Source organism: Budorcas taxicolor, chromosome 7 (genome assembly GCF_023091745.1).
Source record: "Budorcas taxicolor isolate Tak-1 chromosome 7, Takin1.1, whole genome shotgun sequence".
Lineage (NCBI taxonomy): Eukaryota > Metazoa > Chordata > Mammalia > Artiodactyla > Bovidae > Budorcas > Budorcas taxicolor.
The window spans coordinates 2,860,991-2,875,843 of NC_068916.1; the positions used below are offsets into that span (position 1 = coordinate 2,860,991).

The 14,853-nt window shown below is 41.6% G+C and overlaps 1 protein-coding gene across 5 annotated transcripts in view; it reads left to right on the forward strand.

Annotated features, from left to right (window-relative positions):
* The window catches only part of MAPK9 (mitogen-activated protein kinase 9), a 69,995-nt gene that overhangs the window by 31,692 nt on the left and 23,450 nt on the right, over nucleotides 1-14,853 (forward strand). For all 5 annotated transcript variants that reach the window (XM_052644099.1, XM_052644098.1, XM_052644100.1 and 2 more), the window contains exons 4-5: nucleotides 665-723; nucleotides 3,635-3,773. In XM_052644099.1, the coding sequence (XP_052500059.1) occupies nucleotides 665-723; nucleotides 3,635-3,773 (198 nt within the window). The remainder of the gene's footprint in view (nucleotides 1-664; nucleotides 724-3,634; nucleotides 3,774-14,853) is intronic.

The following is a 14,853-nucleotide window of genomic DNA, read 5'->3' on the forward strand; positions in this document are numbered from 1 at the left end:
ACAGTCCAACTCTCATATCCATATATGAGCACTGGAAAAACCATAGCCTTGACTAGACGGATCTTTGTTGGCAAAGTAATGTCTCTGCTTTTCAATATGCTATCTGGGTTGGTCATAACTTTCTTTCCAAGGAGTAAGCATCTTTTAATTTCATGGCTGCAGTCACCATCTGCAGTGATTTTGGAGCCCCCAAAAATAAAGTCTGACACTGTTTCCACTGTTTCCCCATCTATTTCCCATGAAGTGATGGGACCAGATGCCATTAGCCCTCATATTTAAAAACTTTCTAGAAATTTGCACATTGTATTTAAGTTTTCAGAGTTAACATATTGCTTTATTTAGTGTTTTGCTACTTGTAATTGATACTTTTTTATGTTCAAAGCTGAAAGCATTATGTGTCAAAATTCTGTAATAATAAGTTACCAGGGACACATAAAAGTTAATTTGATTAAAAGTGCATCTTATTTCCAAGGTGAGAATCCTAATCATTTAACTTTTGAAATGATGTATAATAGAATGTTTTGGTAAAAGCAGTAATAATAATAAAATTACAAAGCTCTGGTGTGATTTTTTTCCTAGTTTTTAATACATTTTAATGTTAAACTTAATTTTTATAGTCAAGTAGAGTTGTTTGACATGCTGAGGTTTAATTTTCTCTTTTCAGATAATTAGTTTGTTAAATGTGTTTACACCACAAAAAACTCTAGAAGAATTTCAAGATGTGTAAGTATAATTTTTATTCAGTAATACACTGTGCATGAAAGACTGAGAATTTAAGAGAACATGACTGCTTTTTTTAACTTAGGAAATGCAGACAATAATACATTTTTAAATGATATCTTAGCCACTGTTCACTATGAGATAGAAACAGTAAGGAAAACGAATAATAATATTCAACTGCTTGTGCCTGTGGACTTCTCCGGTGGCTCTAGTGGTAAGGAACCGGCCTACCAATGTAGGAGACGTAAGAGGTCCTGGTTCAGTCCCTGAGTGGGGAAGACGCCCTGGAGAAGGGCATGGCGACCCAGTCCAGTATTCTTGCTTGGAGAATCCCTTGGACAGAGGAGCCTGGCAGGCTATAGTCTACAGGGTTGCAAAGAGTCAGACATACTGAAGCAACTTAGCACGCACGTGCTTATCCCTAGACAGTTATCATTTTTACAACAGATAAAGGATGACTGAAAGTGGATTCCTTGGAGAAGACAGTGCCATTAATACTGCTGATTTGCTTTACTGAAATATAAAATGTTTTTCTCTAGTCCCCTAAAATCCAGGATTGTAGGGTTTAAGTGTTTACGGTTGTTATATGAAATAGGTAAGTGACGAAATATTATATGTTTTCCAAAATCTGAAATAGAATTGTTTTACTAACAATGAAATGAAATATTAATTTATTATTGAGATATAATGCCCAACTTTATCTTAAATTTATTGGTTTATTCACTCAACAAATATTTGATTGCTAGAAATTCCCTGGTGGTCCAGTGGTTAGGATGCCATGCTTTCAGTTGCACAGCCAAAAGGAAAATTTGATTGCCAGCTGTGTGCTAAGCACTCTCTTGAACTTGACATACTTAGTGAGCAAAACAGGCAAAAATATCTTTCATTATTTAAGAATTGCAGATGATCATATTTCTTCCTAGAGCTTGAAGGAAAACCAGGGAAGATAATCAACATAACAAATAGGGAAATTATGTCATTCATTAGAATGTGGCAAATGTGGAAGAAGTTAAGCTGAGTGAGAGGGATCAGAAGTGCGGGGGGTTAAGAGACAGGCTGCAGTTTTAAGTAGGATAGTTAGGGAAGGACCTCATGGGACTGGTGACATCTGGAGAAGCCTTGAAGGAAATGAGGGGGTTCGTCCTACAGATATTTTGAGAAAGGCAGTATCAAGATAGGAGGAGTGGGCTTCCCTGTCGGCTCAGTGCTAAAGAATCTACCTGCCAGAGCAGGAAGCAGGGGTTTGATCCCTGATCCAGGAAGGTCCCCCATGCCACGGAGCAGCTGAGCCCATGTGGCACAACTACTGAGCCAGCTCTCTAACACTTGGGAGCTACAGCTCCTGAGCCCACGTGCTGGAGCTGCTGAGCCCGTAAGTCATGGAAGCCGTGTTCCACAAAAGGAGAAGCCCCTGCAATGAGAAGCGCATGCACTGCAGCAAGAGAGCACCCGCTGCCCGCCGCAGCTGGGGAAGACCTGTGCATCAGCGAAAACCCAGCACAGCCAAAACTAAAGTAAATACAGTTATATTTTTAAAAGATAGAGGGAACAAGGAGCATAAAGGAGCAGACATGGGAGTGTGCCTGGTGTGTGCTTTTGAAGAGCAAGAGCCTGTTTGGCTGGATCTAAGGAAGCAGAGGAAAGTAGAAGAGATCGGCTCAAAGAAGTGGCAGGGCCAACACTGCTGGGCCTCTCGGCCGTTGTAAGGACTTCCCTTTACAAGTTAGACTTTCAGTAGAAGACTGAGTTTATCTAACTTACATTTTAAAACAATAACTTGGTTTCTGGTCTGAGAATCCACTGTATGGGGTAGAACATGGAAGACCAGTCAGGAGGCTATTGCAGTAGTTCGGGTGAGAGATTACTGTGGCTACATTTAGACCAAAGGGGTGATGGTGATGGTAAAGGCACGAGATTGGATGGTTGACACTGTTTTGAAGATAGAACCCCAGTGTTTGCTCTTAGGCTTTGAGAGAGGCTTTGTGTGGTTTGAGAGAAGGAGTTGCTGAGAACATTTGGAATTTTGGCTCAGGTGCTCACCAGAAGGATAAAAGTTCTCTCAACTGAGATGAGGAAAGCTATAGGAAGAACAGATTTGGGGGTGGTGTAGAATCAGGAGCTCAGTTTTAGACAGGGAGTCTATTGGGCACCCAAACTGATCTGTGAAGCAGTCAGTTAGATAAGTGAGCCTGGAGTTCAGGTGGGATGTCTGGGGTGAATGTATTAATTTGAGAGTTGGCAGTCTATAGATGGTATTTAAAGCCTTGAGATCAGAAACCAGAGATGATCATCATGACTGTGAGTACAGTAGAGAAGAGAAGGCCAAGAACAGGTGCTGGCACTCCAGCAGCAAGAAGCCAGTGGTAAGAGAAAGTCACGGTCAGCCAGGATTGTAGGACTAGCCACTGGGTTTAGCAGCACGGAAAGTGTCAGGATCCTTGAGGACAGTTTCAGCAAAGTGGTGGGGGCAAAAACCTAATTAAAGTGAGATTAAGGAAAAATGGGAGAAAAAAATTGAAGATGATGAGCGTAGATAGCTCTTTGGGGAGTTTTGCTTGCAGGAAGAGCAAAAATACAGGATCGTAGCTGGTAGGGGAGGGAAGGTCAAAAGTTTTCTTAAGATGCAAGCAGCAACGGCATGGTTTCTGTATTGGTAAGAATGACCCAATAGCAAAAAATTTTAAATATAGGAGACTTTGCATGTTTGAGATTCTATTTACTATGATATAAAAATTGCTTCTTTTCAAGATAGCTTATAAATCAAGATACCCAATAAAAGCGAGTTATCTTTTTACTTTAGCCAGTACAGTGACTAGGCATGAAGTTATTACTTTTTAATAAAAATTCTGAGGTAATACCATGAAGGAATTTGGATGATTTTCATGTGTACATGGCTGATCATTTATTTCCTCAGGTATTTGGTTATGGAATTAATGGATGCTAACTTATGTCAGGTTATTCACATGGAGCTGGACCATGAAAGAATGTCCTACCTTCTTTACCAGATGCTCTGTGGCATTAAACATCTACATTCAGCTGGCATAATTCATAGAGTAAGTAGTGACACTGTATTGGTTTTTTCCTTCTAATCAAAATCATTTTGTTATTGTAATCTTCAGATACAAAAGAACATATTTTTTAAAAATTTGTCAATGTTGAAAATCCAAATCAACTTTGGGATCATGTTACTTTCTCAAAGATTGTTGAGATTAGAAGACATTTGTGGAATGCCTGGTTTGCCTGGGCTCATCTGAGCCACCCTGGGTGCAGATATGAGCCAGCTGCCCAGACTCATATACAGAAAAATGCTTCTTTTTTTTTTTAAGTTTTTATTTGGGAATAATTTAAAACTTAGAGAAAAATTGCAAGAATAGGACAAAGAACTTCCAAATACTATTTGCCCAGATATCCCTGGTGTTAATAGTTGTGTCATACTTGAAATCTTATTCTTAGTGCAAAGAATTTGAATTTGGGGTGGGGGAAAGTTAAAGGCCAAGTAGTATATGATACAGTTGCTCTAGAAGTTTTATATGAGTTATCACCCAAGTATTCATTTCTTACATCGTGAAATTGTACCACTCCAGCACCCCAACCATACCGGTAGGAACTCTTGGAAAGGCTCCAGGCAGACCTCTTGACTAGGCCAAGGCTGGAATTTGAATGGTGGTGTTGCCTGTCAGGGAGTACATATTTAAAAACCAGAGAGATGTTCTCTAAGCTGGTTTTATGAGCTCTTGTTATTTTTTGATCTGTACGGCTGTGTAAACAGATCATGATAAAGTTTTTGTTTGTTTCTTTGTTGTTTCTTGGTTTTTTTTTTAGCAACTGAAGTGTTGAGTGAGACTAGAGGCAGAGATAATAATAGTTTTATTGAAAGCATTCTTAGCATTCCTTAAATAATTACTATATTGATTTTATTGAGTGTCTTTTGATACTATGTTTCAATAGCAAAAGGTTATATTTTCTGTGAACTAAAGTCTGTGGGGGGAAGAAGTGAGACAAGAACAATGAAACCTTTTCATACAAAAAAGAACAGAGAGATTTTTGATGGTAGAGTAGTAGTAATTCTTTTGAATCTGTTGAGTGGTCCCGTCACAGCCACTGAACAGAGGCCTAACACAGTAGCAGAGCCCACAGTTCAGAGAGGGCCAAACCCTTGCCCCTTGTGAACATGAGGCCTGAGGCCCGGGTGAGGTCTGCCACCCGAGACCAGTCCTGGCTCTCCCACTGACTACTGGGGGCCTGCCACAAAGATTCCTGGATAGTCTTCAGTCATTTAAATAATAGCCTCTGCTGCTGCTATGCGGTCAGTTAAAGTAATATAAATTCAGTTGATGAATTTGCTTTAGAAATAGTGACACTAGTCATTTTAATTAAAAATAAAGATTTCCTAGCATACCATTCTATTTCTTTTCCTAAAACATTCAGTTCAGTTCAGTTCAGTCGCTCAGTCGTGTCCGACTCTTTGCGACCCCATGAATCGCAGCACGCCAGGCCTCCCTGTCCATCACCATCTCCCGGAGTTCACTCAGACTCATGTCCGTCGAGTCCGTGATGCCATCCAGCCATCTCATCCTCTGTCGTCCCCTTCTTCTCCTGCCCCCAATCCCTCCCAGCATCAGAGTCTTTGCCAATGAGTCAACTCTTTGCATGTGGTGGCCAAAGTACTGGAGATTCAGCTTTAGCATCATTCCTTCCAAAGAACACCCAGGGCTGATCTCCTTCAGAATGGACTGGTTGGATCTCCTTGTAGTCCAAGGGACTCTCAAGAGTCTTCTCCAACACCACAGTTCAAAAGCATCAATTCTTCGGTGCTCAGCCTTCTTCACAGTCCAACTCTCACATCCATACATGACCACAGGAAAAACCATAGCCTTGACTAGACGGACCTTAGTCGGCAAAGTAATGTCTCTGCTTTTGAATATACTATCTAGGTTGGTCATAACTTTCCAAGGAGTAAGCATCTTTTAATTTCATGGCCACAGTCACCATCTGCAGTGATTTGGGAGCCCAAAAAAATAAGTCTGCCACTGTTTCCACTGTTTCCCCATCTATTTCCCATGAAGTGATGGGACCGGATGCCATGATCTTCGTTTTCTGAGTGTTGAGCTTTAAGCCAACTTTTTCGCTCTCCTCTTTCACTTTCATCAAGAGGCTTTTTAGCTCCTCTTCACTTTCTGCCATAAGGGTGGTGTCATCTGCATATCTGAGGTTATTTGATATTTCTCCCGGCAATCTTGAGAAATCTGTATGCAGGTCAGGAAGCAACAGTTAGAACTGGACATGGAACAACAGACTGGTTCTAAATAGGAAAAGGTGTACGTCAAGGCTGTATATTGTCACCCTAAAACATTCACAGACCTTTATATAAATTAAGGCACTCTTAATTTCTCTTAAATACATATTGTATTAAGGTCTTGCCTGAGAATAAGTTCTCAGATAATTAGGCTTCCTTACTGTTAAGCAAACAGTTTGTCTTGCTGTGTCTCCCCGCTTGGGCCCAGACATACATGGCGAAGCAGTATCCTCTCGTTTCAGGGGTGCCTTGTGAGAGCTGTAGCATACACTTGCCTGTGTTAGGTGATGTTTGGTCCTTGCAGTGTAGGCCCACACCTGCAGACTGGAAAGTCACATAGGGTCAAGGAAGTTTTTGGTTTGCCCAGCATGATTTCGCTAACCACCTCTCCATCCTATCTCCCCACTGGTTCTCCCTCCCCTTGTCTTATGCCTTCTGGTTCACACTTCAGTAGGACTGTGGACTCTGTGTTTGCTTGAGAGCACCACGTGCACATTGTGGGGAAGGTGGATAACGCCCCTGTTTGCACACCCACCCCTCCTCCAGGTCCCGAGAGGTGAGCAACCACAGTTACCCTTTAGCGTGTTAATGGTTTCCTGTGAACTTTTCCTGTCCTTTTTTCTGTATACAATACCATAGATGGAGAAGGAAGTGGCAACCCACTCCAGTATTCTTGCCTGGAGAATCTCATAGACAGAGGGGCCTGGTGGGCTGCTGTCCGTTGGGTCACACAGAATTGGACATGACTGAAGCGACTTAGCATGCATGCATGCATTGGAGAAGGAAATGGCAACTCACTCCAGTATTCTTCCCTGGAGAATCCTATGGACAGAAGAGTCTGGTGGGCTGCCATCTATGGGATCACACAGAGTCGGGCATGACTGAAGCGACTTAGCAGCAGCAACACCATATAGACAAAATGTGGTCCACTGGAGAAGGGAATGGCAAACAACTTCAGTATTCTTGCCTTGAGAACCCCATGAACAGTATGAAAAGGCAAAAAGATAGGACACTGAAAGATGAACTCCCCAGGTCACTGTGTGTGTGTGTGTTAGTTGCTTAGTCGTGTCCGACTCTTTGCAACCCCTTAGACTGCAGCCCACCAGGCCTCTCTATCCATGGGATTCTCCAGGCAAGAACACTGGAGTGGGTTGCCATTTCCTTCTCCGAAAGGAACTATAGAAAGAAGGTGAAGTCACTCAGTCATGTCCGACTCTTTGTGACCCCATGGACTGCAGCCCACCAGGCTCCTGCATCCATGGAATTTTCCAGGCAAAAGTACTAGAGTGGGTTGCCATTTCCTTCTCTGCCCCAGGTCGGTAGGTGCCCAACACGCTATTGGAGATCAGTGGAGAAATAACTCCACAAAGAATGAAGAGACGGAGCCAAAACAAAAACAACACCCAGTTGTGGATGTGACTGGTGACAGAAGCAAGGTCCAATACTGTAAGAGCAATATTGCATAGGAACCTCGAATGTTAGGTCCATGAATCAAGGCAAACTGGAAATGGTCACACAGGAGATGGCAAGAGTGAACATCGACATTCTAGGAATCAGCGAACTAAAGTGGACTGGAATGGGTGAATTTAACTCAGATGACCATTATATCTACTACTGTGGGCAAGAATCCCTTAGAAGAAATGGAGTAGCCATCATAGCCAACAAGAGAGTCTGAAATGCAGTACTTGGATGCAATCTCAAAAACAACAGAATGATCTCTGTTCGTTTCCAAGGCAAACCATTCAATGTCACAGTTATCCAAGTCTATAACCCTGACCAGTAACGCTGAAGAAGCTGAAGTTGAATGGTTCTATGAAGACCTACAAGACCTTCTAGAAATAACACCCAAAAAAGATGTCCTTTTCATTATAGGGAACTGGAATGCAAAAGTAGGAAGTCAAGAAACACCTGGAGTAACAGGCAAATTTGGCCTTGGAATATGGAATGAAGCAGGGCAAAGGCTAGAGTTTTGCAAAGAGAACCCACTGGTCATAGCAAATACTCTCTTCCAACAACACAGGAGAAGACTCTACACATGGACATCACCAGATGGTCAACACCGAACTCAAATAGATTATATTCTCTGCAGCCAAAGATGGAGAAGCTCTATACAGCCAGCAAAAACAAGACGGGGAGCTGACTGTGGTTCAGATCGTGAACTCCTTATTGCCAAATTCAGACTGAAATTGAAGAAAGAAAGGAAAATCATTGAACCATTCACGTATGACCTAAAACAGTGGAAGTGAGAAATGCATTTAAGGGACTCAATCTGATAGAGTGCCTGATGAACTATGGATGGAGGTTCATGACATTTGACAGGAGACAGGGAGCAAGACCATCCCCATGGAAAAGAAATGCAAAAAAGCAAAATGGTTGTCTGAAGAGGCCTTACAAATAGCTGTGAAAAGAAGAGAAGCAAAAAGCAAAGGAGGAAAGGAAAGATATACCCATTTGAATGCAGAGTTCCAAAGAATAGCAACGAGAAATAAGAAAGCCTTCCTCAGCGATCAATTCAAAGAAATAGAGGAAACCAATAGAATGGGAAAGCCTAGAGATCTCTTCAAGAAAATTAGAGATACCAAGGGAACATTTCATGCAAAGATGGGCTCAATAAAGGACAGAAATGATATGGACCTAACAGAAGAAGATATTAAGAAAAGGTGGCAAGAATACACATAAGAACTGTATAAAAAAGATCTTCACGACCCAGATAATCACGATGGTTTGATCACTCACCTAGAGCCAGACATCCTAGAATGTGAAGTCAAGTGGGCCTTTGGGCCTTAGGAAGCATCACCATGAACAAAGCTAGTGGAAGTGATGGAATTCCAGTTGAGCTATTTCAAATCCTAAAAGATGATGCTGTGAAAGTGCTGCATTTAATATGCCAGCAAATTTGGAAAACTCAGCAGTAGGACTGCTGATTGCCTTTTCCACAGGACTGGAAAAGGTCAGTTTTCATTAGTCTCAAAGAAAGCCAATGCCAAAGAATGCTCAAACTACCGCACAATTGCGCTCATCTCACATGCTAGTAAAGTAATGCTCAAAATTCTCCAAGCCAGGCTTCAACAGTACATGAACCGTGAAATTCCAGATGTTCAAGATGGTTTTAGAAAAGGCAAAGGAACCAGAGATCAAATTGCCAACATCCACTGGGTCATCAGAAAAGCAAGAGAGTTCCAGAAAAACATCTATTTCTGCTTTATTGACTATGCCAAAGCCTTTGACTATGTGAATCACAATAAACTGGAAAATTCTGAAAGAGATGGGAATCCCAGACCACCTAACCTGCCTCTTGAGAAATCTGTATGCAGGTCAGGAAGCAACAGTTAGAACTGGACATGGAACAACAGACTGGTTCCAAATAGGAAAAGGAGTACGTCAAGGCTGTATATTGTCACCCTGCTTATTTAACTCATATGCAGAGTACATCATGAGAAACACTGGGCTGGATGAAGCACAAGCTGGAATCAAGATTGCCGGGAGAAATAGCAATAACCTCAGATATGCAGATGACACCAGCCTTATGGTGGTCTAGTCAAGATTACGGTTTTCCCAGTAGTCATGCATGTGCATGCATGTGAGAGCTGGACTATAAAGAAGGTTGAGCGCCAAAGAACTGATGCTTTTGAACTGTGGTGCTGGAGAAGACTCTTGAGAGTCCCTTGGACTGCAAGATCAAATCAGTCAATCCTAAAGGAAATCAACCTGAATATTGACTGGAAGGACTGATACTGAAGCTGAAACTCCAATACTTTGGCCACCTGATGCGAAGAGCTGACTCACTTGAAAAGACTCTGATGCTGGGAAAGATTGAAAGCAGGAGGAGAAGGAGATGACAGGATGAGATGGACATGAGTTTGAGTAAGCTCCCGGAGTTGGTGATGGACAGGGAGGCCTGGCGTGCTGCAGTCCACAGGGTTGCAAGGAGCTGGACACAACTGAGCAACTAAGCTAAACTGAACTGATACCACAGGCATAGATACACACGTTCAGTTTTGCTTACTAAGATGGTTTCAAAATAAACATACAATTTAATTACTTGAAAAATAAAACAGCTGTAATCCTACCACTTTTGTGTTGTATAATTAAAAACAAATGGAAAGTAAAGTCCCCCAGCCCTCCATTGCCACCTGGAGGAGGCCATTGATGGCATTTGGGTTTTTTCTTCCTGCCTTTACACCGATACATCTTCTTACTTATGTAATACCAGCATATCTGTTTATACTTATGTCCTTTATAACTTATATTTTTTAAAAATAGGATCATCTTGTACATGATTGTTCTGCAGCTTGCTGAATGAGTTGGTCAATCTGTTTTTTTATTTTTATCAAGGACAACTTATTAAAAAGGAACCCTCACCTCCTCCCTCCTATTTTACTCTCCCCAGAAGCACTCATTCAGTTCTTTTAGCTGTTATTTTGGTGTTTATATTTTGAAACAATATGATTAGATCTCTATTTGTTGATCTCTCTTCAGTTTGGGACATAAGGTACTGATTTAGCTCTCTTTCTCTCCCCTGTTCTCCCAATTAGTTACAGTATAATTGGTTTAGATCAGATGTAAGTTTTACATCAGGGCCTATAAACACTTTTCACAGTTAAGCTTTCATTTATACCATGATTATATTTCTTTTCTTTTCAACTTTTTGTCCCTAGAGTTAACAACACTTGTCTTTCACTTGTTAGAGCTGCGGTCTCTGTTGTTTGTTTGAAGGAGGAAGCAGTTTTCCATGTCTTTACTGCTAATTAAACCTTACGTTTTCTGCCAGGTGTCTAAGTGTTCTCTTGCTGCAGATGGCTTAACTGTTTCATTGGTTTGATTGTCTTGTGGAATCTCAGCCCTGCTCACATCTGGACTGGCCACCCCCATACCTGATGCCGAGGCCTTATCCTGGCCTTGCCCCAGCATTTTCCTGAGGATTTCCTTCACCTCTCTCTGCTTCCTGACACCCATCTCTCCTTTGTTTTGGTGGGACATATCCTCCAATAGCTTCCCCAAAAGTGGTGCCTGGAAAGTAAAGTTTTTGAGGTCTCAGATATCTGAAACTCCTCTTCTGCCCTGTCATATAATTAATGATTTGGTTGGATACAAAATTCTTGGTTGTAAATCAGTTGCCCCCTGAGGTATAAGTACTGTACCATTGTACTGTAGTGTTGTATGGCTTTTGAACTTTCTGTGCTATTCTTATTACAGATCCTTTGCAGATGCCCTGGTTTGGGTTTTGTTTTTATCTCTGAAAACGTCTTTTAAAGTTTCTTTATTTCTTGTATTCTGAAATGTTACGGTGATATGCCATCATATGGAAATTTTTTTCATTAATTGTGGTGGGCACTTCAGTCTGGAAGGATGTGCCATAGAGTTCTGGGAACTTTGTATTATTTCTTTCAGAATAGAAATGTGTTTTTTATTCTGTCTTTCTCTGAAGTACCAGTTAGTTGGAGCTCTTTTTTTATCTTTAAAAGTTCCTTTTTATAGCATTTTGTTCTTTTTTTAAATTGGAATATGATTGATTTACAATATTGTATTAGTTTCAGGTGTACAGCCTAGTGATTCAGTATCTTTGGAGATTATATTCAACTTTTTTTTTTAATCTTTTTTTTTTTTTAACTTTGCAATACTGTATTGGTTTTGCCATACATTGACATGAATCTACCACGGGTGTACATGCGTTCCCAAACATGAATCCCCCTCCCACCTCCCTCCCCATAACATCTCTCTGGGTCATCCCCGTGCACCAGCCCCAAGCATGCTGTATCCTGCGTTGGACATAGACTGGCGATTTGATTCTTACATGATAGTATACATGTTACAATGCCATTCTCCCAAATCATCCCACCCTCTCCCTCTCCCTCTGAGTCCAAAAGTCCGTTATACACCTCTGTGTCTTTTTTGCTGTCTTGCATACAGGGTCGTCATTGCCATCTTTCTAAATTCCATATATATGTGTTAGTATACTGTATTGGTGTTTTTCTTTCTGGCTTACTTCGCTCTGTATAATCGGCTCCAGTTTCATCCATCTCATCAGAACTGATTCAAATGTATTCTTTTTAACGGCTGAGTAATACTCCATTGTGTATATGTACCACAGCTTTCTTATCCATTCATCTGCTGATGGACATCTAGGTTGCTTCCATGTCCTGGCTATTATAAACAGTGCTGCGATGAACATTGGGGTGCATGTGTCTCTTTCAATTCCGGTTTCCTCGGTGTGTATGCCCAGCAGTGGGATTGCTGGGTCATAAGGTAGTTCTATTTGCAATTTTTAAAGGAATCTCCACACTGTTCTCCATAGTGGCTGTACTAGTTTGCATTCCCACCAACAGTGTAGGAGGGTTCCCTTTTCTCCACACCTCTCCAGCATTGATTGCGTGCAGGTTTTTATATTCTTTTATAGGTTGTTATAAGATAATGGCGTAATTCCTTGTGCTGTACAGTATAGCCTTGTTGCTTCCTTTATATATCTTCCTTATATATGCTACTTTTATCTGTTAATCTCAAACCCCTAAATTGTCCCTCCCCACTTCCCTCTCCCTTTTGTTAACCACAAATTTGTTTTCTCTATCTGTGAGTCTGTTTCTATTTTGTATATACATTTATGTGTAGCATTTTTTAGATACCAAGTGATTGATATCATATAGTATTTGTCTTTCTCTGACTTGTTTCACTAAACATAATATGCTCTAGGTCCATTTACATTGCTGCAAATGGCAATATTTCGTTCATTTTTATGACTGAGTAATATTCCATCCTATATATATGTATATATATGCTTAGTCATTCAGTCATGTCCACTTCTTTGCGACCCTTTGAACTGTAGCCTCCAGGCTCCTCTGTGCATGGAACTTTTCAGACACAAATACTGGAGTGGTTTGCCATTTTTCTCACCCAGGGGATCTTCCCAACCCAGGGATTGAACCCACATCTCCTGCATTGCATGCAGATTATTTACCTGCTGAACCAACACAGAGGACCATATATATATATATATATATATATATATATACATACACACACACACACACACATATATATACACATATATACATACAATCATACAACACATCTTTTTATTCAGTCGTATTATTAGGCACTTACTTGGATTGCTTCCATGTCTTGGTTGTGGGAAATAGCATTTTCTTCTTGCATGAAGGCACTGTCGTCTCTACAAGGCTAGAATTTCTTTGAAGTTTTTTTTCTATTAAATGATAGTTTTACTGTTACAGAATTGTGTTATTTTCTGTTGCTCAATCATGATACAATGGTATTAAGTGAATAATAGTTACATAATCACAATAATAAAAGATGTTGATCAGTTTTCATAATCAATATCCAGACCAAAAAAAAGATAATTACAACTGTAAGCCATAATAGAGACATGATTAACCTAAACAATGTAAGATAATTACATACAGTTTGGAGGGGTTATGTAAAGTAATGTGGTAAGTGAAAGTGCATACATGCACATGTTTTCATCCACCCAGCTGGTCTGTGTCTTTTGGTTGGTTCATTTAATCCATTCACATTTAAAGTAATTTTCAATATGTATGTCTATATAGTCAAAACTATGGTTTTTCCAGTAGTCATATATGAATGTGAGAGTTGGACCATAAAGAAAGCTGAGCGCCGAAGAATTGATGCTTTTGAACTGTGGTGTTGGTGTTGGAGAAGACTCTAGAGAGTCCCTTGGACTGCAAGGAGGTCAAACCAGTCAATCGGAATTGATGCTTTTGAACTGTGGTGTTGGTGTTGGAGAAGACACTTGAGAGTCCCTTGGACTGCAAGGAGGTCAAACCAGTCAATCGGAAAAGAAATCTACCCTGAATATTGATTGGAAGGACTGATACTGAAGCTGAAGCTTCAGTACTTTGGCACCTGATGCGAAGAGCTGACTCATTGGAAAAGACCCTGATGCTGGGAAAGATTGAAGGCAGGAGGAGAAGGGGAAGACAGAGGATGAGATAGTTGGATGGCATCACCGACTCAACAGACGTGAGTTTGATCAAGCTCTGGGAGTTGGTGATGGACAGGGAAGCCTGGCGTGCTGCAGTTAGACACAACTGAGCAACTGAACTGACTGATGAGAAGTGAAGAAACAGCCAAGATCTTCTGTGGGGGTCTGAGAGCTCTGCCTTCACCTTTCTGCGAATCTTCCCCCCACCCACCCCCATCCCCCGCAAATCCCTCAGCATTCTGCTCCCTACCCCATCCTGCCTTCTACAGTGCTTGTCATTTAATTCCACAGCCCTTTCCAGAGTTGTGGTCCACTTTATCTCACTGCGGGCCACTCACTGAGGTTGGGATTACTCCACCTGGCCAAGTTGTTTATTCCTGTGTGCTGACTTCCATCGCCATAGAGCATATGAGGGTTTTCACTGAAGGCATTAGTGTGCCATGATGGCATTAGACATGCGGGAGATGCAGAGAGAAGGCCTCTGAGGAAGAACAGAAGGAGGGAGTCAGAGGAGGGGGGAAAGCTGGCAGGGGACCGCACAGTCTGACCCCTTGGCATAGAAAGGGTGTGAAGAAGGGTTGGAAGCAGCCTGTTAGAGGAATCCAGTATCTCAGAGGAAACGGCCTCCTTCTCCATGCAGTTGCTGGCCAAGAGCCAGTGTGGGACTTGTGGCCTTGTGAGCGGAGGGGAGGCTTAGGGCACCTCAGGGCATGTCTGTCAGTTGCACTCCCACAGTAGAGAGAGAGACAGGCATTTTCATGGATACCACTGTCCACCCCTGTCCGTCTCCGCTCTGCTTCTGCACACAGGTCAAGAGCAGGCTCCTCATGAGCCTCCCTTCCTGAGGGGGAGAGACAAACCGTAGTCCCTTTCACCAGGTGTT